Source organism: Salmo trutta, chromosome 17 (assembly GCF_901001165.1).
Source record: "Salmo trutta chromosome 17, fSalTru1.1, whole genome shotgun sequence".
Lineage (NCBI taxonomy): Eukaryota > Metazoa > Chordata > Actinopteri > Salmoniformes > Salmonidae > Salmo > Salmo trutta.
Window position 1 is genome coordinate 14,287,632 of NC_042973.1, and position 27,017 is coordinate 14,314,648.

At 44.6% G+C, this 27,017-nt stretch overlaps 1 protein-coding gene across 3 annotated transcripts in view; it reads right to left on the reverse strand.

Annotated features, from left to right (window-relative positions):
• LOC115151651 (paralemmin-1) overlaps window positions 1-19,193 on the reverse strand; it is a 76,274-nt gene extending 57,081 nt beyond the window's left edge. The window contains exon 1 of one of the 3 annotated variants that reach the window (XM_029695766.1): window positions 18,763-19,193. In XM_029695766.1, the coding sequence (XP_029551626.1) occupies window positions 18,763-18,767 (5 nt within the window). In that variant the 5' untranslated portion in view covers window positions 18,768-19,193. The remainder of the gene's footprint in view (window positions 1-18,762) is intronic. The other 2 variants (XM_029695767.1, XM_029695769.1) reach the window with 2 other exon arrangements.
• Window positions 19,194-27,017: the final 7,824 nt, after the last annotated feature.

Genomic DNA, 27,017 nt, shown 5'->3' on the forward strand with positions numbered 1-27,017 from the left:
TGTTATCATCTATGCATAGTCACTTTAATAACTCTACCTACATGTACATATTACCTCAACTAACCGTTGCCCCCGCACATTGACTCTGTATCGGTAACCCCCTGTATATAATCTCACTATTGTTATTTTACTGCTGCTCTTTAATTACTTGTTACTTTTATCTATATTTTTTTAAACTGCATTGTTGGTTAGGGGCTCGAAAGTAAGCATTTCACTGTAAGGTTGTATTCGGAGCATGATATGAAGGGAAGTTTGATGATATGTGCTCTAGCCTACCACGCAAGGCAATATGGATTTATTTTCACTGGTTGACATAGACATGCTCAGGAAAGTGATATCACAACTTAAGCCTTCTACTTGCCTACTCAATCCTATCCCCATCACCTTCTTCAAAACAGTTTTTAATTGCATATATGAAGAAGTGCAAGCTATTGTTAATCACTCCCTGTTCACAGGCACTTCCCCTACTGCATTTAAACTGCTATGGTGAAAAGTAATCTAGATGCTTCAGCTCTTAGCAATTTTCAGCCAATCTCAAACCTTCCATTCTTAAGCAAAATTGTGTAGAAATTGGTTTTCAAACATCTAAATAGTGCCAATTCCAAACTGGTGTTCGTGCCCACCTCAGCACAGAGACAGCCTTAGTTAAAGTAGTAAATGATCTTAGAGCCAACACAGATGCCAAACAGCTCTCTGTCCTTGTACTCTTAGATTGAAGTGCTGCATTCGATACCTTTGACCATGATGTCCTTCTGGACTGACTGGAGAGGTGGGTTGGCCTCTCTGGTCCAGTTCTAAATTGGTTAAGGACCTATTTAAGCGGTCACAGGTTTTTTGTCACCCTTTGTGAACATAATTCAGAGAAAATACATATCACGTGGCGTTCCACAAGGTTCGATTTTGGGTCCGGTACTGATCAGTTTATATACAGTATGTTACCCCTTGCAGCATTATCAGAAAACACAGCACTGAGTTTTACTGCTACGCAGCTGATACACAGCTTTATATTTCTGTGTCACTGAGGTTTTTAGCTCCATGGATAAATTATTAGAGTATATTAGTGATTTAAATCGTGGATGGGTCACAACTTCCTCCAGCTAAAGACTGAGGTACTTATTGTTAGAGCCAAAGCACAGAGAGAGAATCTAGCTGCACAATTTAATTCACAGGCAATAAAGATAACACACCAGGTAAAAAACCTAAGTGTTATTTTAGATTCTGAACAAAATGTTCAATGTGACCAAAATAGCTTTTTACCACCTGAGGAACATTACTGGCATTGGGTGGCAGGTGGTTAGAGTGTTGGACTAGTAACCGAAAGGTTGCAAGATCAAATCCCTGAGCTGACAAGGTAAAAATCTGTAATTCTGCCCCTGAACAAGGCAGTTAACCCACTGTTCTTAGGCTGCCATTGAAAATAAGAATTTGTTCTTAACTAACTTGCCTAGTTAAATAAAGGTAAAAAAATTATAAATTACTGAAGTGTGCCTGTTTCTCTCTCTGCTTATGCAGAGAGACTTCTCTATGCTTTTATTATAAGCAGGCTTGACAACTGTAAAGCGCTCCTGTCTGGTCTACTCAAGGAAGCCATTGGTCAACTGCAAAACATACAGAATGTTGCAGCACGGGTACTTACTAAAGACAAGACGGAGAGCACACATTACACCGGTTTTAAGGTCTCTGCACTGGCAGCCTGCGAGTTTTAGAATTCATTTTGAGATTCTTCTATTGGTTTTTAAATCAGTCCATGATTGTGCACCCCAATACATGTCAGACGTGCTTTTAAGTTATGTACCCAGTAGGTAATTCAGGTCCTCTGGCACTGGCCTTTTAACTATCCCAAAGTCTAGGACCAAGAGGCATGGAGAGGCAGTCTTTAGTTATTATGCCCCTAGCCTCTGGAATAGCCTGCCAGAGAACCTGAGGGGGGACCAAGAGGCATGGAGAGGCAGCCTTTAGTTATTATGCCCCCAGCCTCTGGAATAGCCTGCCAGAGAACCTGAGGGGGACCAAGAGGCATGGAGAGGCAGCCTTTAGTTATTATGCCCCCAGCCTCTGGAATAGCCTGTCAGAGAACCTGAGGAGGACCAAGAGGCATGGAGAGGCAGTCTTTAGTTATTATGCCCCCAGCCTCTGGAATAGCCTGCCAGAGAATCTGAGGAGGCCTGAAACGTAGGACATATGTAAGAGATCTTAAAACACATCTTTCAGCTTTGCTTTTCCTTAGGGTGCTTTTTAGTCATTCAGTTTGTGTCCTTCTTTAGTTGTTTATCTTATGTTCGTTGTGTAGTAAATATTTCAGCTTTTATTTTCATTGTTTTTTATTCATTTTTTCATATAAACCATGTCTGAAATGTGCTGTATAAACTAAGCCTGATTTGATTTGACCACTGTGTTAGGGTATAACTAGAGCCTCAACGAAAGGCCTTATGATATATGTCATGTATTGTCATAAATAAAGGCTGGTGGAACCATTCATAGAGGGTTCTAGGAAGAACCCTCTAAAGATAAAAGGGTTCTCAGTAGAACCCTTCATAGAGGGTTTTAGGCAGAACCATACAGGGGATTATTTGAAAAACCCTACATAGATGGTCCTAGATAGAACCCTCCGCAAAGGGGTTTACACAGCACCAAAAAGGGTTCCCCTATGAGGACAAACCAAAGAGCCCTGTATGGTTCTACATAGAACATTTTTTTCTTAGAGTGCAGTATATTGTTCAGATACAGAGATGTACGTATATTCCATGGATATTTTTAAACTACTGTGTTTCCACTTACAGTAAATTGTGAAATTCTATGTGGTATTGGATCTTAGTCATATTTCAGTTGGAGGTGCTAACAGTAGTGCTGCCTGTATATTATTGTTGTATCATTATTGTTCATGCTTAGACCAGTTTGGCATCCCTGGATCCATTCCACATACCGGAATCCTACTCCTTGGGAACACTGCAGGGTTTTCAAGAATTCAAATTTCCCCTCGGAATCAGTGATTTCGTACTAAGAAGGATATGTACTCTGTATTCTGGTGTCAGTGAGAGCAAGGACAATGACACAGTTCTGTGTGTGGGAAACAAAAAAAAGAATGTGAAATATGCCCACTCAGCTTGATTAGATTAGGCAGGAAATTAGCGAGCACAGGTGCAGCGTCACTTCAAATACTAAGAGATGTGTTCCGCTTTGTTGATGTCTGGGGATTTCTAGGAGGGCTTGGTGCTATTCTGAGTGGTTCATAATAACAATTCGGAAACCAAAGCATAAACCGAACAGTTTCTTCAGCAAGATACTTGGTCAAATATGACAGGATGATGAGCTTACTTTTAAAATAAATGCAGTGTTAGTGCAGAGGCACCTACGATCACTAGCAATGTAATAATACACATTTTACACTGATTTCTTTGCCATTTCTCTGTATCCTTCCTGATAAAAAACAGCTCATTGAGAATAAGGAATCTATGGCATCTATTCTGTATTTCCAAAGAAATCAAACACACTAATGAGCTGAAACAGATGTTTTTCCTCCCATGCAGAGAGTATGTCTAGCTGGACCAGCCTATTTCACTCTCCTTCTGTTTCCACTGTAAGGTCTTCAATTCAAGGCCATACACTTCACTGGTCAGGCGTTCTGTTTTGAAAGCAGGGCTGAGTATGTCTTGCTGTCACGCCCAAAAAAACTAAACAAAACATGCGGGCGGGCGACAAAGAGAAGCTTTAAGGCTTCATGACCAACACCACTGTCCCTCGCAATGACAGGAAATATTCTGCAGAGTCGGCAAAGGGAAGCTCTAGATAGCCTGATTCGCTCTAGTCTGCAGTGTAATGTGATCGAGGCCAACGGGCATATCCTGTCCCTCGTCACATGAAGGGAGACATGCGGGACACAGACACAGTGACAGGCTGGGTGGGGTCACATCATGCAGACCGACAATGAGCCAGTAAAAAATAAGAACTTAGGGTTTTTTCTATCCCCAAACACAACACTGTGGCACTTCCTCCAACACCCTCTACAAGCAGCAACAGAAGGGAGGGGGACAGAGTCAAACACCACTACTAATCTCAACAAATGGTATTGCCCTGCTGAGAATAGGGTTGGGTACTTGCACTGAATACTCATAAATCTAGTCTTTATTTAGGTTGGTAAAATATCTAATTTTAGTGTCCTTTTGACTTTACGGCAGCTTATCTGGTCCTACAAAATCACAGTTAATCTATTGGTAATATGGTTAACCATTACCTTGACCATGCCAATTTGGATTTTGTTGTTAGAATATTACATATTCAAAATGTGTTGTTGACAAAATAATGAAAATGGCTGTCTGGTAGCCTCAATAAATAGACATTTGTTGTAGTTTAACACGTTTCTGCATGTATAGATAATTTTTTTATTTGACATGACTTGAAAAAACATGACCCGACATGACTTGCTCTTAGAATGTGCGACTTGGACTTGACCTTTTCTACTTGGGTCTTGACTTGAGACTCAGACCTTGTGACTTGAGACTTGCTTGTGACTCGAATAACAATGATTTGGTCCCACCTCTGGTAAGCCGTTACGGTGCCAACATCAACATCTACGAACAACAACAATGAAAGAAGAGAAATGGAGACAGACGGTGATGTAACGCCATTAACTAATAAGCCTCATGGGGAAGGTGTGTCCCGGTGTTGTGGCTGCTACTGTCACTACACTCTGTACCCTAGGCCAGGGTTGCAAAATTCCTTAAAAAGTTCCAAGGGTTTTCATGAATCCCAATTGGAGGATTCCCAAAATCAGAAGTGAATAAACAGGGAAGGAATCCTTAAACTAGGAATCATTCAGCTGCGATTTCTGGAGAAAAAAAACCTGGGAATATGGGGAAAGGTTTTCTGAAAAAACAGGGAATTAGGGGAAAGTTTCCTGAATTTTGCAATCCTACCCCAGGGTGGCCTGCCTTCTTTCCCTAGCCCCGACCACCATCTCCACTGGACAATAGAGGCTCCAACTCAAACCCTCAATAGGCTAATGTGGTGTACCCCGATAAAGTCCACACAGATAAATAATCCCCGCCCAATAAAACCATGAGGAAATGTCACCACTGACAAGTTCAGGGCTCAGGGATTATCAATTTAGCCATGAAGACCAAGGTGGGAAGAAGACAGAGGAAAATATCCCAAAGCTTTTGCTGATGGATGAATTTGCATCCTGGCTGTGAGCAGATTAAAGGGTTCATTTTGTAAAATGAAAGGAAGGCGTTGAAAGCGCTACACTCCCAAATCAGTTCCGGTTGTCACGATATTTGACCTTTAACTATTGTGTACTTCAAAATTAAACTGTAGCCATTTCAAAAATGCTCTCGAATACTTTTGTCTTGAAAAAGTTACAACTGTTTATTGTTCAGGAACAGTGTGTGTTGGATTGTTGTCTAATCTCAAACTTTGGCGATGGATGAATCTGTGTTAACATGTGGGTTTACTAGGTCTCATCCTGTTTGGACAACAGGATGGGGTGACACACTGTGAGCCATTACAGTCTAAAATACAAGTCACATACATGAGTGAAAAACACAAAGAAAACCACCACTGTATTGTCGGAAAGAGCCCTCTGAGTATGACAATGCATATGAATGTCATGTGAATGAATATTGCTCCTGTAAGTCGCTCTGTAAAGGAGCGTCTGCTAAATTACTAAAATGTAAATTTATACTGACCAAAAATATAAACGCATCATCCCATGTTTCACGGTCTGAAATAAAAGATCCCAGAAATGTTCCATATGCAAAAATTGACCGATTTTCTCATCTGAACTGTAACTCAGTAAAATCTTTAAAATTGTTGCATGCTGCGTTTATATTTTTTCAGTATAAATATAACAAAAATGTAATATTCTAACATGTATGATACAGTAGATACTAAATTGACAGATATAGCAACAATAAGAGCACAAATCTAGAAGTAACATTATATATTTTGCAAATTAACTTGGTATATTGTAGTCTATAATGATTTGGCAAAACAATGAAAATATAACTATATGACATTCATATGATTTGGGAATTGACACAAAATGTGTCTTTGAGTAAACATATTAATTAGGCAATAAACTCTTAACAAACAATGACTTCACAGTAAGATACTGTAATACTGTAGATATACAAAATTGATTGAATCTACATGGAAATTTTGCACAAATAACACAATCATGTATTTCCTTTTCATTCTTTAAAACATGGATTAAACTAACTAAGGCTATTGTGCATCATTGTGCTTTGTACATTCCCATGGCCACGGGTGTAACGGCCAACTTCTTAAGACAAACATCTCTTTTCATTAATATTGCTCATCCTTAGTAACCCAGAGGAACAGTAATATGACAGCTTTGCTGCTTTTTGCTCCTCAGAGAATGTCTTATTTAGGAGGAATGCAAGCTGACTTCAGTTCCCATATTTTACTAAACAACCAGGGCTACACGGGAATTGTCCTTTAAATCACTTCTACCATTGTATCTGTATCATTGTCTTCATCTTATGCTAAACCCACTCAGGAGTCTGTCCCAACATTTCGTAAGGATTTAATTAAATGGTGGTTAAAACGAGATGACAAAGTGTCACGACTCCCGCCGAAGTCGGCCCCTCTCCTTGTTCGGGCGGCGTTCGGCGGTCGACGTCACCGGCTTACTAGTTACCACCGATCGATGTTTCACTGTTCGTTTGGTTTTGTCTTTATTGTGTACACCTGTTTTTGATTTCCCTAATTATGTTCATTATTTAACCCTCTGCTTTTCCTGTTTGTCTTGTCCGTGATTGTTTCCTGTTTTGTGGTTGTTGGTGGGTTTTTTTTAAACCATGTTATTTTCTGTGAAGTTTATTGATAATTTTGAGTAAACACGTTTTGTTTACACTTATTCCTGTGCCTGACTCCTCTACTTCTCAATAGAAACCATTACAGAATCACAGACCAGACTATGGAGTCAGCAGGAGCAGCCAGCCTTCCTATTACTGTAGAGGTGCGCGTCCAGCAGCAAGCGAGTAATATACAGAGTCTCATGACAGCTATGGATTTCGTGCTGCAGACCATGGAGAGAGTGGAGAGAACAAGATTTCCCTTCAACCCAGCTACACCACCGCCAGTCGCACCTCCCGATACACCCATTTCTACCCATCCGTCGTCAGTATCCGGTGGGATTCGGCTCTCGCTCCCAGGAGCGTATGACGGAACAGCTGCCGGGTGCCAGGGGTTCCTACTCCAGCTGGAGCTCTACCTGGCCTGTCCAGCCGGGACGCGAGAGAGTGAGCGCCCTCATCTCCTGTCTGACTGGTAAAGCCCTGGAGTGGGCCAACGCCATCTGGGAAGAGGAAGGCCCGACTCTGGAAGACTACGAGGACTTCTCCCGCCGCGTTCGGGCAGTATTTGATCATCCACCAGAAGGGAGAGCGGTGGGCGAGCGCTTGTTACATTTAAGACAGGAGATGAGGAGCGCTCAGGAGTTTGCACTGGACTTTATAACTCTGGCGGCTGGTGCGGGATGAAATGAGCGGGCCCTGATCGATCACTACAGGTGTAGTTTGCGAGAGGACGTTCGTAGGGAGCTAGCCTGCAGGGACACCACCATCCACCTGGACCAGCTGGTGGACGTATCGATCCAGCTGGATAACCTGCTGGCCTCCCGCGGACGTCCGGATCGGGGTCCATTGGTTCCATCCCCCAGTCCCTTAGATCCAACTCCTATGGAGTTGGGAGGGGCTGGTACTAGGGTGACCGGAGGGGAGACCATTCCAGGCACTAGAGGTGACCGCAGAGGGCACACTGCTGGTCGGTGCTGGGGAGGTTCTCCAGGAAGTCGAGGTGGTAGGCTGGTGGTTCATCTCAGGTGAGTAGGCACACGACTCACCCAGACCCCCCTGTTGCTCACATGTGGGTATCTATAGGATTTCCGGGGTTTTCCCCGCATTCCCAGCATAAGGCGCTAGTAGATTCAGACGTAGCTGGGAACTTTATTGATCGGTCCTTAGCCCATAGATTAGGAATTCCTATTGTTCCCGTTGATGTTCCCTTCCCTGTACATGCCCTAGATAGTCGTCCGTTGGGGTCGGGGCTGATTAGGGAGGTCACAGCTCCCATTGCTATGGTAACGCAGGGGAGTCATGAAGAGAGTATTAGTCTCTTTCTGATTGACGCTCCTGCGTTTCCCGTTGTGTTGGGTCTTCCCTGGTTGGCTTCTCATGATCCTATTATTTCGTGGCAACAGAGGGTTCTCAAGGGATGGTCCTGTCAGTGTTCAGGGAAGTGTTTAGGTGTTTCCTTAGGTGCCACTACTGTGGAAAGTCCAAACCAGGTTTCCACCATGCACATTCCTCCCGAATATGCCGATTTGGCAACCGCCTTCTGTAAAAGGAAGGCGACTCAATTACCACCCCATCGACCGGGGGATTGTGCGATAAAGCTCCTGGAAGGCGCTGCACTTCCCAGGAGTCACGTGTATTCTCTGTCACAGGAGACGGCGGCTATGGAAACATATGTCGCTGAATCTCTGGGACAGGGATACATTCGGCCCTCCATTTCACCTGTCTCCTCGAGTTTCTTTTTTGTGAAGAAGGATGGAGGTTTACGCCCGTGCATTGACTATCGAGGTTTGAACCAGATGACTGTTAAATACAGTTACCCGCTGCCTCTGATCGCCAGTATGACAGTCATTGCTCGGGGCGCGCTTCTTCATAAAATTGGACCTCAGGAGCGCATACAACCTGGTGCGTATCAAGGGAGGGGATGAGTTGAAGACGGCATTTAGCACTACTTCTGGGCACTATGAGTACCTCGTCATGCCGTATGGGTTAATGAATGCTCCATCCGTCTTCCAATCATTTGTGGATGAGATCTTCAGGGACCTTCACGGGCGGGGTGTAGTGGTGTATATAGATGATATTCTAATATACTCCACTACCCGCGCTGAGCATGTGTCCCTTGTACGAATGGTGCTTGGTCGACTGTTGGAGCATGACCTTTACGTCAAGGCGGAGAAATGTCTGTTCTTTCAACAGTCTCCTTCCTTGGGTACCGTTTGTCCGCGTCAGGGGTGGAGATGGAGACTGACCGCATTTCAGCCGTGCGTAATTGGCCGACTCCAACCACGGTAAAGGAGGTGCAGCGGTTTTTAGGGTTTGCCAACTACTACCGGAGGTTTATCCAGGGTTTTGGCCAGGTGGCGGCTCCCATTACCTCCTTACTGAAGGGGGGACCGGTGCGACTGCGGTGGTCGGCTGAGGTGGACAGAGCTTTTGGTAACCTGAAGGCTCTGTTTACCACGGCTCCAGTGCTGGCGCATCCTGATCCCTCCTTAGCGTTCATAGTTGAGGTGGACACATCCGAGGCTGGAATAGGGGCTGTGCTATCTCAGCGCTCGGGTAAACCACCAAAACTCCGCCCCTGTGCTTTCTTTTCGAACAAGCTCAGCCCAGCGGAGCGAAACTATGATGTGGGGGATAGGGAGTTGTTAGCTGTTGTCTGGGCTCTGAAAGCGTGGAGACATTGGCTTGAGGGGGCTAGACACCCTTTCCTCATTTGGACTGACCACCAAAATCTGGAGTACATTCGGGCAGCGAGGAGACTGAACCCTCGCCAGGCTAGGTGGGCTATGTTTTTCACACGCTTTGCTTTCACCCTTTCCTACAAACCAGGTTCCCAGAACGTCAAGGCAGATGCACTGTTCCGGCTGTATGATACAGAGGAGCGGTCCACAGAGCCCACTCCCATAATTCCAGCTTCATGCCTGGTGGCACCGGTGGTATGGGAGGTGGACGCGGACATCGAATGGGCGTCACGTGCAGAACCCACTCCCTCCCAGTGTCCCGTTGGATGCGTGTTCGTGCCGTTTGATGTTCGCGATCGTTTGATCTGTTGGGCCCACACATCACCCTCCTCTGGTCATCCTGGTATCGGTCGGACGGTGCGCTGCCTTACGGGGAATTACTGGTGGCCCACGTTAGCCAAGGACGTGAGGGTTTATGTCTCCTCCTGTTCGGTATGCGCACAGTGCAAGGCACCTAGACATCTGCCCAGAGGGAAATTACAACCCCTTCCCGTTCCGCAATGACCGTGGTCACACCTATCGGTGGATTTTGTGACGGATCTTCCCCCGTCATGGGGTAACACTACGATCCTGGTCGTTGTGGATCGGTTTTCTAAGTCCTGCCGTCTCCTTCTTTTGCCCGGTCTCCCTACGGCTCTACAGACTGCGGAGGCCCTGTTCACCCATGTATTCTGGCACTACGGGGTGCCTGAGGATATAGTGTCTGATCGGGGTCCCCAATTTACGTCTAGAGTCTGGAGGGCGTTTATGGAACACCTGGGGGTCTCGGTCAGCCTTACCTCAGGGTTCCACCCCGAAAGTAACGGGCAGGTGGAAAGAGTCAACCAAGAGGTGGGTAGGTTTCTGCAGTCCTATTGCCAGGACAGGCCGGGAGAGTGGGCATTGTTTATCCCCTGGGCAGAGATGGCCCAAAATTCCCTACGCCACTCTTCTACTAACCTGACCCCTTTTCAGTGTGTGCTAGGGTATCAGCCAGTCCTGGCACCATGGCATCAGAGCCAGATCGAGGCTCCTGCGGTGGATGAATAGTTTCGGCACTCGGAGACATGGAACGCTGCCCATGTACGTCTTCAACGAGCCATCAGGCGGCAAAAGGCGAGTGCCGACAGCCCCCGCAGTGAGGCCCCGGTTTATGCACCGGGGGATCGGGTCTGACTCTCGACCCGAAACCTGCCCCTTCACCTGCCCTGCCGGAAGCTGGGTCCGCTGTTTGTGGGGCCATTTAAAGTCCTGAGGAGATTGAACGAGGTTTGTTATAGGTTACAACTTCCCCCTGATTATCATATTAACCCCTCGTTCCATGTGTCTCTCCTCAGGCCGGTGGTGGCTGGTCCGCTCCAGCAGTCGGAGGTGCGGGAGGTTCCTCCGCCCCCTCTGGACATCGAGGGGGTCCCGGCGTATACAGTACGAGCCCTTATGGACTCTAGACATCGGGCGAGGGGCCTTCAGTACCTCGTGGAGTAGGAGGGGTACGGCCCGGAGGAGCGAAGCTGGGTACCGGCAGAGGACATCCTGGACCCATCGTTAATCCAGGATTTTCACCGCTTCCGTCCGGATCGCCCTGCTCCCCGTCCTCCGGGTCGTCCCCGAGGCCGGTGTCGGCGCGCTGCTGGAGCCGCGCGTCAGGAGGGGGGTACTGTCACGACTCCCGCCGAAGTCGGCCCCTCTCCTTGTTTGGGCGGTGTTTCACTGTTCGTTTGGTTTTGTCTTTGTGTACACCTGTTTTTGATTTCCCTAATTATGTTCATTATTTAACCCTCTGCTTTTACGTTTGTCTTGTCCGTGATTGTTTCCTGTTTTGTGGTTGTTGGTGTTTTTTTTTTTTAAACCATGTTGTTTTCTGTGAGAAGTTTATTGATAATTTTGAGTAAACACATTTTGTTTACACTTATTCCTGTGTCCTGCGCCTGACTCCTCTACTTCTCAATAGAAACCTTTACACAAAGGTCATTACATGGCCATTTTCAGTCTGCTCAGTTGACCGTGCAATGAGAAAACAAATAGAAACTATATATCTACCACTTAAGTCCAGTGCTGAGGCCATACAGGGAGCATGGCCCACTATCTAGTCATCATTCAGGGGGGTATGAGCCACTAAGAAGCAATGTGACCTTGCCTGCACAAGTACCAATAGAAGTCCTGCGCTGTAAATATTATCCAATTAAGTTATGACACACAGTGGTGGTGCACTGAAAGTCCACTATACCCTGGGGCAAAGTAGCTGTGACTGGGAGACGGAGTGGGAGAATAGCAGATTTGAGAGGATAAATTGTGTTTGGTTATCAACGAACAGCTGATTGGAAAACCATTGCGGCCCTAAGGCTATCATGAGCCAATCACAAAGCACCGCTCAGAGGACACTCAGGATTGATCCTAACAAAGGTCAAAGTAGGACATGGCATGACCTTGTGACATGAATTAGCAGAAAGTATGAGTGACAAAAGGGCTTCTTCATAACAGGTCAATGATCATGGCAGACTGTCCTACTAGGCTAACTGTTTTTAGTGTCCAGGCAAAAGACACTTAATTCACCTCTTTTGTCCTTTAACACTCCGATAACACAGTCCTCTGTGCAAGAGTACAATGAGAAAGATACTATTCATATAATACTGTTCAAACAATTCAAGATCATAGCACTTGTCTCAGGGCTGGAAGTCATGAATGAAGTGTGGTCTCAAAGATCTCAAAGTCAAATTGATCAATTAAATATTTCAGACAAAGGCTTGAACTTAGGAGATATTTTTGCTTATGCACCAAACGTAAAAGTAAATCCCGTTATTGTCATACTGTTATTGAGTATAATGTTCGTGTAAACTAGAGTAAATCAAAGCTCTTAAAGGGACGGTTCAACTTTAAGTCATGAGAAAAACAGAGCCACCCCTTTAAAAGCTGGATGATGGCCTTTATGGTGGAGACAAACAAGAAACGACCAATAACTGGACTTTCGTTGAATAATTGAGTGTAGATATAAATTATATAAATATATCAAAGCCTTGTTTGTAGTCATAGCCTATCTCTGTTTTTAGAGGCCAAACCTTTCTCCAGAGCTGTCAGCCACATAAAGAACTACGCTGAGATCAATATATTTTTGTTGTGCAATTGTGTAAAGCTGTTATTAATTAAAAGGACTCTAACAAAACTGTCCGGCTCAGAGAGGAATGCCGCCCATGGTTTCTATGGAGACCGTCCCTGCGAAAAAAAGAATCCGGGTGGACTAGTTGCTGTGCTGGGAACAGCAACACAAAATCAATCTATACTCCTCGATCTTGTCCGATTCCCGAACCCTTGGAGTTGTTACCCGTGTAAAACCAGTGAAAGCAAAAGTACAGAGTGGCAGTTGCACAGTTGCCTGATGACTCAAACTGAATTATTCCGCTGCTCTTTGTTCACTACATACTTCAGTCTGAAACTGCCATCGTTGAAGTCGTTTGTGGTGACATCAAAATAAGGGGTGTTGTACAAAACTTTCATAAGCAATTGGACCATCTCTAACCAATCAGAGTATCAAAGCCAATGATGAATATTTAAAACGCTGCTTTGCCCACGTGTGTTCTGGCTCTGGCCCAAACCATCAGTTTCTAGGACCAATCAGAACTGTTTGAATGTGTTACCATTTTAGAAATTGTTGGGAAGGTACTCAGATCCAGACTGACTGTGGAAAAGAAACTGACGTCCGTGGGCGTGGCGTTTGGTTTGAGCAAGGAATTTGGGTAGCCAGGCAAGTTACACAGTACATTGAAACATATTTACCACTATGTGTTAAAACACAACATGAAAAGAATAAAGGCTTTTTAGTATAGGCTACTACGCATATATTACAGCTATATATCTATCATCTATATATATTAGATATGCTATCAGCTATGTACAGTGGCAAGAAAAAGTATGTGAACCCTTTAGAAATACCCCGATTTCTGCATAAATTGGTCATAAAATTTCATCTAATCTTCATCTAGGTCACAACAATAGACAAACACAGTCTGCATAAACTAATAACACACAAACAATTATATGTTTTCATGTCTTTACTGAACACACCGTGTAAACATTCACAGTGCAGAGTGGAAAAGTATGTGAACCCTTGGGTTTAATAACTGGTTGACCCTCCTTTGGCAGCAATAACCTCAACCAAACGTTTTCTGTAGTTGCGGATCAGACCTGCACAACGGTCAGGAGGAATTTTGGACCATTCCTCTTTACAAAACTGTTTCAGTTCAGCAATATTCTTGGGATATCTGGTGTGAACCGCTCTCTTGAGGTCATGCCACAGCACCTCAATCGGGTTGAGGTCAGAACTCTGACTGGGCCACTCCAGAAGGCGTATTTTCTTCTGTTGAAGCCATTCTGTTGTTACCTTCTGTGTTTTGGGTCATTGTCCTGTTGCATCACCCAACTTCTGTTGAGCTTCAATTGGCGGACAGATATCAAGACATTTTGTAGGAGAATGTTAGGCTAAACTTGGGAATTCATTTTTCCGTCGATGATAGCAAGCTGTCCAGGCCCTGAGTCAGCAAAGCAGCCCCAAACCATGATGCTCCCTCCACCATACTTTACAGTTGGGATGAGGTTTTGATGGTGTGCTGTGCCTTTTTTTCTCCACACATAGTGTTGTGTGTTCCTTCCAAACAACTCAACTGTAGTTTCATCTGTCCACAGAATATTTTGCCAGTAGCGCTGTGGAACATCCAGGTGCACTTTTGCAAACTTCAGACGTGCAGCAATGTTTTTTTGGACAGCAGTGGCTTCTTCCGTGGTGTCCTCCCATTAACACCATTCTTGATTAGTGTTTTACGTAACGTAGACTCGTCAACAGAGATGTTAGCATGTTCCAGAGATTTATGTAAGTCTTTAGCTGACACTCTAGGATTCTTCTTAACCTCATTGAGCATTCTGCGTTCTTACCGTGGACTGATGAACATCAAGGCTTTTAGAGATACTTTTGTAACCCTTTACCAGCTTTGTGCAAGCCAAAAATTCTTAATCTTAGGTCCCGTGTGGCTCAGTTGGTAGAGCATGGTGTTTGCAACGCCAGGGTTGTGGTTTCGATTCCCACGGGAGACCAGTACGGAAAAAATGTATGCATTCACTACTGTAAGTCGCTCTGGATAAGAGCGTCTGCTAAAATGTAAATGTAAATCTCTTTTGTTTGAGGCAGGATTCACATCAGGCAATGCTTCTTGTGAATAGCAAACTCAAATTTTGTGAGTGTTTTTTTATAGGGCAAGGCAGCTCTAACCAACATCTCAAATCTCGTCTCATTGATTGGACTCCAGGTTAGCTGACTCCTGACTCCAATTAGCTTTAGGAGAAGTCATTAGCCTAGGGGTTCACATACTGTTCCCAACTTACACTGTGAATGTTTAAATTATGTATTCAATATAGACAAGACAAATATAATAATTTGTGTGTTATTAGTTTAAGCAGACTGTGTTTGTCTATTGTTGTGACTTAGATGAAGATCAGATCAAATTCGATGAACAATTTATGCAGAAATCCAGGTAATTCCAAAGGGTTCACATACTTTTTCTTGCCACTGTATCTATGAAGACATTAAGGCTAAATACCACTCTTTGAAGTCAGTTCAAATGGCCCTGAAGTGTCATGGTCACCACCGGTGGCACGTGTCTGTGCGCTAATCCTCAACAACAAGACCCACACCACAGTGCCACACTCCCCTCCACTGCATGAGGTCTGGTCTGCCCCAAAGGCTACGTTGAATGTGTGTCACTGTGACTGACGGATGACAGAGGGGGACTGGGACACCACTGGCTGGCTTGAGAATCACCCTCGTGGGCTGACTGGGATGAGATAACTTCTATTGTCCTTCTTTCAAGACTGCTGGAATATGTATTGTATAATACTGTAAGAGTTGTACTATACTGTATCTAATCATATGTTATTAAGATTGAAATAAACCCAATGGTTGTTGAGAAAATGTGAAGGAGGACCCATGCAGAGAATAGAGGAAGGGGAGGATGAAGAAGGAAGAGTAAGAGAGATGGCAGGGAGCGGATCAGACTTAATGACTGTTATGTGAGAGAGGGAGAGGCTGAAGGCTGAGACAGAAGCAGAGGCTGGATGAAATGAGAGGACTATCTCGGCCTCTGCTCTCCAAACAGTTGCTCCATGGAATCCCGATGGTGATAGGTCCAGCCCTTGTCGAATGGCCATTAGCAGTGGGAAGACTGTCTGAGAAAAGGCCAGGATACCACTCTATCTCTGTGTCTCTGTCTATGTCAGCAGCCAACTTGGGAGGGAAATTAAGAAGGATTTGTGGTGTTCAGATTTGAGAGTCTATCAATGGTCTGGTAAACAAAATATTGACCAGATGTCGAATAATTGGAAATAAGTAATTAAAAGACAAAAAAGTCTACTCAAATGCATTCAACATTTTCTTGCTACGTGTTTTCCACAGCTGTTCCTCAAGTCAAAGTCTTATGGATATCAAACATGCGCTCTGTCTGGTGTTGCACTATATTCTCTTATAACACAGCTTTACTCAAAACCTCTCATCGGAGCCTACTGCATTATTTAAACTTCAAATCACACACCTGTACCCTACTGTGTACTGCTGGCACCTTCACTATTCTTAACACTGAACCTAAACCTCTTGGAACCTCCCAATTACACAAAAAGTGGAAGGAAGACACAATATTTATCAATATGACTATGTACCTACTGTGTTTAATCATCACATATTTGATGTTCAAAATTGGTAGCGTATAAACTAGTGTTCTTGAGGATGTTGCGGTATGTCAGGTTAAACGAAGGGTTTTTCCTAGCTGGAGTCAGATTGAAGCAATGTAGGCTATGGCAAATGTGCACCAGGCCTGCAACAATGTAACATTCTCATGGCCATGGGATCCTATTGTACTTTCATGTATCCCTTTATCTTTTGTATGTCACTGATAAGTAGTCAGCCATAATGAAATAGGGATAAAACACCAGTCATGTTACCTAGAACATCTGTCTAAGTAGCCTACACTAAAGCAACCGCATCAGCTCACTCAGCCATTTTGGAACAGCCCATTCCTGTCAACACGGGAGAAAATTAACGCTTGCCCTAGCTCCTACACATACACGCCCACCCGGGAGAAAATTAACGCTTGCCCTAGCTCCTACCCATGCACGCCCACACGGGAGAAAATTAACGCTTGCCCTAGCTCCTACACATGCACGCCCACACGGGAGAAAATGAATGCTTGCCCTAGCTCCTACACATGCACGCCCACCCGGGAGAAAATTAACGCTTGCCCTAGCTCCTACACATGCACGCCCACCCGGGAGAAAATTAACGCTTGCCCTAGCTCCTACACATGCACGCCCACACGGGAGAAAATGAACGCTTGCCCTAGCTCCTACACATGCACGCCCACACGGGAGAAAATGAACGCTTGCCCTAGCTCCTACACATGCACGCCCACACGGGAGAAAATGAACGCTTGCCCTAGCTCCTACACATGCACGCCCACCCGGGAGAAAATGAACGCTTGCCCTAGCTCCTACACATGCACGCCCACCCGGGAGAAAATGAACGCTTGCCCTAGCTCCTACACATGCACGCCCACCCGGGAGAAAATGAACGCTTGCCCTAGCTCCTACACATGCACGCCCACCCGGGAGAAAATGAACGCTTGCCCTAGCTCCTACACATGCACGCCCACCCGGGAGAAAATGAACGCTTGCCCTAGCTCCTACACATGCACGCCCACCCGGGAGAAAATGAACGCTTGCCCTAGCTCCTACACATGCACGCCCAACCGGGAGAAAATGAACGCTTGCCCTAGCTCCTACACATGCACGCCCACCCGGGAGAAAATGAACGCTTGCCCTAGCTCCTACACATGCACGCCCACCCGGGAGAAAATGAACGCTTGCCCTAGCTCCTACACATGCACGCCCACCCGGGAGAAAATGAACGCTTGCCCTAGCTCCTACACATGCACGCCCACCCGGGAGAAAATGAACGCTTGCCCTAGCTCCTACACATGCACGCCCACCCGGGAGAAAATGAACGCTTGCCCTAGCTCCTACACATGCACGCCCACCCGGGAGAAAATGAACGCTTGCCCTAGCTCCTACACATGCACGCCCAACCGGGAGAAAATGAACGCTTGCCCTAGCTCCTACACATGCACGCCCACCCGGGAGAAAATGAACGCTTGCCCTAGCTCCTACACATGCACGCCCACCCGGGAGAAAATGAACGCTTGCCCTAGCTCCTACACATGCACGCCCACCCGGGAGAAAATGAACGCTTGCCCTAGCTCCTACACATGCACGCCCACCCGGGAGAAAATGAACGCTTGCCCTAGCTCCTACACATGCACGCCCACCCGGGAGAAAATGAACGCTTGCCCTAGCTCCTACACATGCACGCCCACCCGGGAGAAAATTAACGCTTGCCCTAGCTCCTACACATGCACGCCCACCCGGGAGAAAATTAACGCTTGCCCTAGCTCCTACACATGCACGCCCACCGCTCACACAATTAGAGCAGGCACGGCCCTCTGGTACCGTAATCTAGTGCTCCCTGCTATTTCCATAAAGCGCGACATGCACACCGTAGCACTATGACATTCAGGAACCCCATATATAGCGCGTTATTATTCAGGAACATGCATTACACATTCCCGATATTGAGCCTAAATCGATAGACAATTACCCACAGTATTTTTGGTTGCCCATTCAAATCCACGGTAGTTACACATTGGGACATATTACCGAGAGTGGTTATTTAGGGCAAATGTTGTATTTCCCTTGACTCCCCTGCTGTTGCTAGATGATATACCTTACATAGACTGCCGATTGACCATGCGGCTTTGCCCTAGCCGAGATACAGGTCCAATGTCTTTCAAAGCACAGGCACACAGGGAGGCTATTTTAAAAAGCCGACAAATAAAAACGGTCATTGTGAATACCATTCTATTATATTTTGTCTACCTATTGATGTTCGAATTTATAATCAAACTATTCACACAGACCAATACCATCCTTTCTTCACTGTTTCCAAAAAATAAATCCCACAATGGACCCCAAAAAGGCCGACAGTGCAATTAGCTAGAGTACATATTTGTCCTCCTTTTGCAGGTGTGGCAAAAAGGGTGAAAAGCGTTCAAATTGAGCACGCCCGAAATTATCTGTGCGTGAGTGCGTAAAATAGCCTATGCAATGCATGCAGTTAAAGTCAAAAGGCTACTTACTCCATGTTTCACCACCGGCCCGTTTCACCAACTCAGCTGTATTCGACTGAAAGGTGTATTTTGCCTTTATTATCAACAGGAGTAGCTAGTCTTTCTCAGTAGCCCACTACCATCAATTTCGGTCTACGGACCCCCTCCCCTTCAGTCAGAGCGTTGAAGTCGAGAAATCCCTCCCCTGTAGTTGGCTTTGATGGGGAGCAACGCGCGTCCCGCAGATTTGGCAACACACAAGACACAACCCTTTAAACCAATGGCCCAAATAATTATTCGCCTTTGCTAATGCGTTCAAAATAACTTCTATACATTTCACAACGCTTCTCCCACCATTCCCTGTTTAATGAGGATGTCTTTTGTTCCGCGTTTGAGCTCATACGCCGCAATGTTGAATCGTTTGTTCGCAGCGCGCTCGACTGAGGTGAGGAGATACGCCCCCACATGGATAGAAAATAAGAAAATACTGTGTAGGCACAGAATCGATATAGCTCGACTATAATTCTCGCACATCAATTCATTTATTATTTAGGAGATAAAAACTGTTAAACATGAAAAATGTTAAACATAGGCTACCTTATGCAACCTATGATGTACAGCGCATTCGGAAATGTTTAGACCCCTTGACTTTTTCCACATTTTGTTACGCTACAGCCTTATTCTAAAATTGATGAAATCGTTTTTTCCTTCATCAATCCACAACACCCCATAATGACAAAGCAAAAACAGGTTTTTAGAAATGTCACATCTACATAAGTATTTAGACCCTTTACTTAGTACTTTGTTGAAGCATTCTTGGCAGCGATTACAGCCTAGAGTCTTCTTGGATACGACAGTACAAGCTTGGCACACCTGTATTTGGGGAATTTCTCCCATTCTTCTCTGTAGATCCTCTCAAGCTCTGTCAGGTTGTATGGGGAGCGTCGCTGCACAGGTATTTTCAGGTCTCTCCAGAGATGTTCGATCGGGTTCAAGTCCGGGGGGCGTTGTCTTGGCTGTGTGCTTAGGGTCGTTGTCATGTTGGAAGGCGAACCTTCACCCCAGTCGGAGGTCCTGAGCGCTCTGCAGCAGGTTTTCATCAAGGATCTCTCTGTACTTTGCTCCGTTCATCTTTTCCTCGATCTTGACTAGTCTCCCAGTCCCTGCCACTGAAAAACATCCCCACAGCATGATGATGCCACCACCATGCTTCACCATAGGGACGGTGCCAGGTATCCTCTAGACGTGACGCTTAGCATTCAGGCCAAAGAGTTCAATCTTGGTTTCAACAGACCAAAGAATCTTGTTTCTCATGGTCTGAGATTCCTTTAGGTGCCTTAAGACAAATTCAAAGCGGGCTGTCATGTTCCTTTTACTGAGGAGTGGCTACCGTAAAGGCCTGATTGGTGGAGTGCTGCAGATATGGTTGTCCTACTGGAAGGTTCTCACAACTCTACAGAGGAACTCTGGAGCTCTTTCAGAGTGACCATCTGGTTCTTGGTCACCTTCCTGACCAAGGCCCTTCTCGCCCTATTGCTCAGTTTGGCCGGGAGGCCAGCTCTAAGAAGAGACTTGGTGGTTCCAAACCTCTTCCATTTAAGAATGATGGAGGCCACTGTGTTCTTGGGGACCTTCAATGCGGCAGAATATTTTTGGTACCCTTCCCTAAATCTGTGCCTCGACACAATCCTGTCTTGGAGCTCTACGGACAATTCCTTCAACCTCATGGCTTGGTTTTTTGCTCTGACATGCACTGTCAACTGTGGGACCTTGTATAGACAGGTATGTGACTTTCCAAATCATGTCCAATCAATTGAATTTACCACAGGTGGACACCAATCAAGTTGTAGAAACATCAAGGATGATCAATGTAAACAGGATGCACCTGAGCTCAATTTCGATGCTCATAGCAAAGGGGCTGAATACTTATGTAAATAAGATATATATATATATTTTTTTTTATACATTTGCAAAAAATTCTAAACCTGTTTTCGCTTTGTCATTATGGGTTATTGTTGTGTAGATTGATGAGGAATATGTTTTATTCAATCCATATTAGAATAAAGCTGTAACTTAACAAAATGTGGAAAAGGGGAAGGGGTCTGAGTACTTTCTGAATGCACTGTATCCTAGACTACCCACCTGTTAGTCTACACTACAGCATTTAAAGTAGGCCATATCATCAAAGTAAGGAATGGTACCATCATTGAGAGAGTTATTCATTTTTTTACTTTGTCTCATAGTGTGAAATGTACTTAAAAATAAAGTTAGATTTTATAGTGCATTATATATATATATTTTTAACCTTTATTTAACTAGGCAAGTCAGTTAAGAACAAATTCTTATTTTCAATGACGGCCTAGGAACAACACCTGTTAGGGATAGGGGGCAGTATTTTCACGGCCGGATAAAAAACGTACCCGATTTAATCTGGTTACTACTCCTGCCCAGAAACTAGAATATGCATATATTTAGTAGATTTGGGTAGAAAACACTCTAAAGTTTCTAAAACTGTTTGAATGGTGTCTGTGAGTATAACAGAACTCATATGGCAGGCCAAAACCTGAGAAGATTCCATACAGGAAGTGCCCTGTCTGACAATTTGTTCTCCTTCTAGGGCATCTCTATCAAAAATACAGCATCTCTGCTTTAACGTGACATTTTCTAAGGCTTCTATTGGCTCTCAGAAGGCGCCAGAAAGCGGAATGACGTCTCTGCATTCTCTGGGCGAAAAAAAGCAGGAGTTTTTGTGAGTGGTCAGGCAGGGAACATTGACAGTGGAGTGCGCATGCACGAGACGACTCCATGTTTTTCTTTCAGTCTATGAATGAATATAACGTCGCCCGGTTATAATATTATCGCTATTTTACGAGAAAAATAGCATAAAAATTGATTTTAAACAGCGTTTGACATGCTTCGAAGTACGGCAATGGAATATTTTGCATTTTCTTGTCACGAAATGCGCCCGCGCATCACCCTTCGAATACTGACATGAACGCACAAACAAAACGGAGCTATTTGGATATAACTATGGATTATTTCGAACCAAAACAACATTTGTTGTTGAAGTAGAAGTCCTGGGAGTGCATTCTGACGAAGAACAGCAAAGGTAATCCAATTTTTCTTATAGTAAATCTGAGTTTGGTGAGCACCAAACTTGGTGGGTGTCAAATTAGCTAGCCTGTGATGGCCGAGCTATCTACTCAGAATATTGCAAAATGTGCTTTCGCTGAAAAGCTATTTTAAAATCTGACACCGCGATTGCATAAAGGAGTTCTGTATCTATAATTCTTAAAATAATTGTTATGTTTTTTGTAAACGTTTATCGTGAGTAATTTAGTAAATTCACCGGAAGTTTGCGGTGGGTATGCAAGTTCTGAACATCACATGCTAATGTAAAAAGCAGTTTTTTGATATAAATATGAACTTGATTGAACAAAACATGCATGTATTGTATAACATAAATGTCCTAGGAGTGTCATCTGATGAAGATCAAAGGTTAGTGCTGCATTTAGCTGTGGTTTTGGTTTTTGTGACATATATGCTTGCTTTGAAAATGGCTGTGTGATTTATTTTTGGCAGGGTACTCTCCTGACATAATGTAATGTTTTGCTTTCGCTGTAAAGCCTTTTTGAAATCGGACAATGTGGTTAGATTAACGAGAGTCTTGTCTTTAAAATGGTGTAAAATAGTCATATGTTTGAGAAATTGAAGTTATAGCATTTTTAAGGTATTTGTATTTTGCGCCATGCTCTACCATTGGATATTGGTGAGGCGTTCTGCTAGCGGAACGTCTGTCCCTAACAGACATGTTGTGACAGTTAACTGCCTTGTTCAGGGGCAGACCGACAGATTTTTACCTTGTCAGCTTGGGGATTCGATCTTGCAACCTTTCGGTTACTAGTCCAATGCTCTAACCACTAGACTACCTGCCGCGTTAAGCCAGAACTAAATTACCATGTGGCCTTAGTCAATCTGCCCTGTTAACAGATTATCATATCCATACTTGCAAATGAGTTGCTTCAGAGGACATTGACTGTCACGTCCTGACCCTAGTAAGATGTCATTTTCTATAGTAGAGTAGGTCAGGGCGTGACAGGGGGTGTTTTGTGTTTTTCTATGTTTTCTATTCCTATGTTGTTGTTTTTTGGGTTGATCTCCAATTGGAGGCAGCTGGTCCTCGTTAACTCTGATTGGAGATCATATTTAAGTAGGGGTTTTTCTTCCTGGGTTTTTGGGTGATTATATCTTTTGAGTAGTGTTTGTTTCTCTCTGAGTCACGGTTTGTTGTTTTTTGTAAATTCAGTTATTTGTGTATTGCAAAAGTTTCATGGATTTAATAAAATGTGGAACTACAACCACGCTGCACTTTGGTCCGATCCTTTCGACAACCGTGACAGAATCACCCACCACAAAAGGACCAAGCAGCATGCCCAGGAGGAGCAGGGATCCTGGGCTCGGGAGAAAAGAGAATGGAGGATGTCCTGGACCTGGGAGGAGGTAATGGCAGGGGACAAGACCCTACCATGGAAGCAGGTGGAAACGGCGCAAGCGGAACGGCGATGCTATGAGGAACTAGCCCAACGATGGAAGCCCGAGAGGCACCCCCAAAACATTTTTTTGGGGGTGCACACGGGGAGTTTGGCAGAGTCAGGGTGGAGACATGAGCCAACTCCCCGTGCTTACCGTGGGGAGAAAGTAATGGGGCAAGCACCGTGTTATGCGGTGATGCGCACTGTGTCGTCAGGGCGCACTCACAGGCCGGTGCGATTTGTGCCCGCGCCTTGCAGTTGTCAAGCTGGGTTGAGCATCCAGCAAAGACGGGTTGTGCCAGCCATAAGCTCCAGACCTCCAGTGCGCCTCCACGGCCCAGTATACCCTGTGCCGCATCTCCGCACTCGCCCTGAGGTGCGTTTCATCAGCCCGGTGCCAGCTGTACCGGTCCCACGCATCAGGCCTCCGGTGCACCTCCACAGCCCAGTACGTCCTGTGCCTGCTCCTCGCACTCTCCATCCAGTGCGCCTCCACAGCCCAGTACGTCCTGTGCCTCCTCTCCGCACTCACCCTGAGGTGCGTGTCATCAGCCCGGTGCCATCTGTACCGGTCCCATGCATCAGGACTCCAGTGCGCCTCCACAGTCCGGAGCCTCCAGCGACGCTCTCCAGTCCGGAGCCTCCAGCGACGCTCTCCAGTCCGGAGCCTCCAGCGACGCTCTCCAGTCCGGAGCCTCCTGCGACGGCCTGCAGCCCAGAACCTCCAGCAATGATCTACAGTCCGTTTCTTTCAACGACGATCCACAGTCAGGTGGTAATAAAGCAGAAGGATCAGCAGGTGGAGCGGGGAGTACGCCCCGAACCGGAGCCGCCTCCTATTCTGGAGGTTAAAGTTATAGACAATTGTCACCCTCCCTTTTGTTTTGTGGTTTCTTTTGTTTTTGTTGCATTCGGAGTCTGCACCTTTGGGGGGGGGGGGTACTGTCATGTCCTGACCCTAGTAAGATGTCATTTTCTATAGTAGAGTAGGTCAGGGCGTGACAGGGGGTGTTTTGTGTTTTTCTATGTTTTCTATTTCTATGTTTAAGTTCTAGTTTTTCTATTTCCATGTAGTTTTTTGGGTTGATCTCCAATTGGAGGCAGCTGGTCCTCGTTAACTCTGATTGGAGATCATATTTAAGAAGGGGTTTTTCTTCCTGGGTTTTTGGGTGATTATATCTTTTGAGTAGTGTTTGTTTCTCTCTGCGTTACGGTTTGTTGTTTTTTGTTAATTCAGTTATTTTGTGAATTGCAAAAGTTTCACAGATTTAATAAAATGTGGAACTACAACCACGCTGCACTTTGGTCCGATCCTTTCGACAACTGTGACATTGACATTTTTTTCTCTCTCTAAGCTTACAATCATGGGGAACCATAAATACAGTCAAATTGTTGCTGGGGTTAAACAGATGGCACTTTGTACAAAGACAGTGTTACCTCCAGACAAGAGGTTCCCAAACGTTGTTCCATCAACTTCCATGGACCACTGGTGATCTGCCAGGTGCAAGGGTTTAAGTGGTTTGTGTGATGGCTTTCAACTACTTTCATTGCAATTATATATTATTGAAACTATAGTCTCTTAAAGGGGCAATCTGCAGTTGCTACATCCATTTTTGGACTTTAGATGTCATGCTTTGTACCCATTTATTCTTGAAGAATATAACAACTGTCATGCCCCATCAGAACCCAAAACATAAGCTTGTAAACAAAGTAAATGTAAACAAACACTATATAGCCTCAAAACATGGTTAAAACTATCATATTGATATTGTGGATAGTCAGTCCTTGCATTATCCATAGCTCTGTCTTTGAATTTGAGTGGTTTTATTTGTCCTGCCCCGTCCCTCAGCTTTTTACTGAAACAGGGGCAGGGAAGACACTTTGTTATTGTTTCAACTTCTGATTGCTGCTTTAATATGACCATTGCTCTCTTATGCCAGCGCCCACTTTTGGCCTGAGTTGATAACTGGACTCCACCATACTATGTGTGTCCAGTAGAATAAATAGGTCACTTAGGTCATAGGCCTACATGTGGAAAGAGATAGTGCACTCAAAAACGGTATTTTAATATTTTGTTCATTGGCCCACTGTTAACTGATAGTTTAGTTTTTGAGTGAACTATCACTTAAGTAGGACTACATGTTTCTCTCAACGATCAATACAAATATATTTGGAGGGGGCAGAATTAAGCATCTCAAATTATTGGTGTAATAATGATTCATCAATGTTGTAATATGATGTTAAAGTCATATTAGTAATTAAACATTTACATGTAAATTCTCTTAAGTCAGCTAATGAGAAATGGTTGCATGTTTTACATATATATGTGTAAACTCAACAAAAAAATTACTTGTGATACAATTAAATCAATTAAATATATTTACTCCAGTTCAATTATGACCTGTATCATTCACTTAATTTCATTGGCCTGGAAATAAGGAAAATAAATACTTGTTTAACTCAGCTTCATTATTTTCAGACATGATGTGCATCATAACACACAATGAGGTTACACTGGTTCTTATATTAAAGGCACAGGGTTGGATTCTCCTCGTGGCTCTAATGCAAAACTGTGTTGCAGTGACCATCAATCAACCAAGACACTCCATTTAGTGGAGGAAATCGCCACCTACTGGAGATTTGTAGCACAATCTTAAACAGGGTCTCCTGCAGAGTTGTATGGTGTGCACATTTTTGTTCCACCCCAACTCTAAAACACCCACTTCTAGTAATTAGCTGCTCGTTAAGACCTTATTTGCTGAATCAGGTGTGTTACTGAAGGGGTGGAACAAAAGCCTGCATACTGTAGCTTTTCAGGAGTAGGGTTGGCCTATTGGGTCGGCTCACAATTGGCCCAGCGTCGTCCGGGTTAGGGGAGGGTTTGGCCGGGGTAGGCCGTCATTGTAAAATAATAATTTGTTCTTAACTGACTTGCCTAGTTAAATAAAGGTTAAATTAAAAAAATGGATACAGAGTGAATATATTGATCAAACCATTTTGCCTGTAGTTGGCGTAAGAGCCCAACTCCCATGGAAACATCTGCGCAGACGTGCACAGACACAGACTTGAAATGATTTTTACCCAAGCATGACGCACAAATAGGAGAATGCACTTGCTTTGGAGGGAAACATTTCAAAATGTTTCAAATTGAAGGATTATGTCAGAGAGTTATTGGTAAAAGACTTCAAAGACCATCCAAAGCCTTACTATATAAAAATCTGATCATTTATACCCAGCACTGTTGTAAAGCACTAATAGCCATTGTTATTCAGTCTGCAGTGTTCCTTTGGTTAAGTCTTTCTAAATATCTATCAACAATCATATGGATTCCATTCCCCCAGTAACCTTATCTGTTGCTGTAATGCAGCTCTTTGCTGTGAGGATAGCCCTGTCTACTGCCTGCTGCATGCTGCATCCATCCCCACCACCACCAATGATCCCATCAAAGGATGGGACAAAAAGCGGCTCTACGTGCTGTGGTGACTGGCTGGCTGCTGGCTGGCTGGCTGCTGGCTGGGGCCAGCCCATACAGAGAATCAGACACCAAACAAACACAATGGGCTGTTCACTGTGTTGTGTTGGCTGCAAAATACAAGAGCTGATAATTTAGTGTCAAGCGTAGTTGCATCAGATTCAGAACATATAAACTACTAGTCCAGATGCATCAGATTGTCTTGCGATAGATAACAAGTAATCTCCTGGAGTTTGATGAGCATAGCTAATGTGTCATTATTTCTCCTTAAAACACTAAAA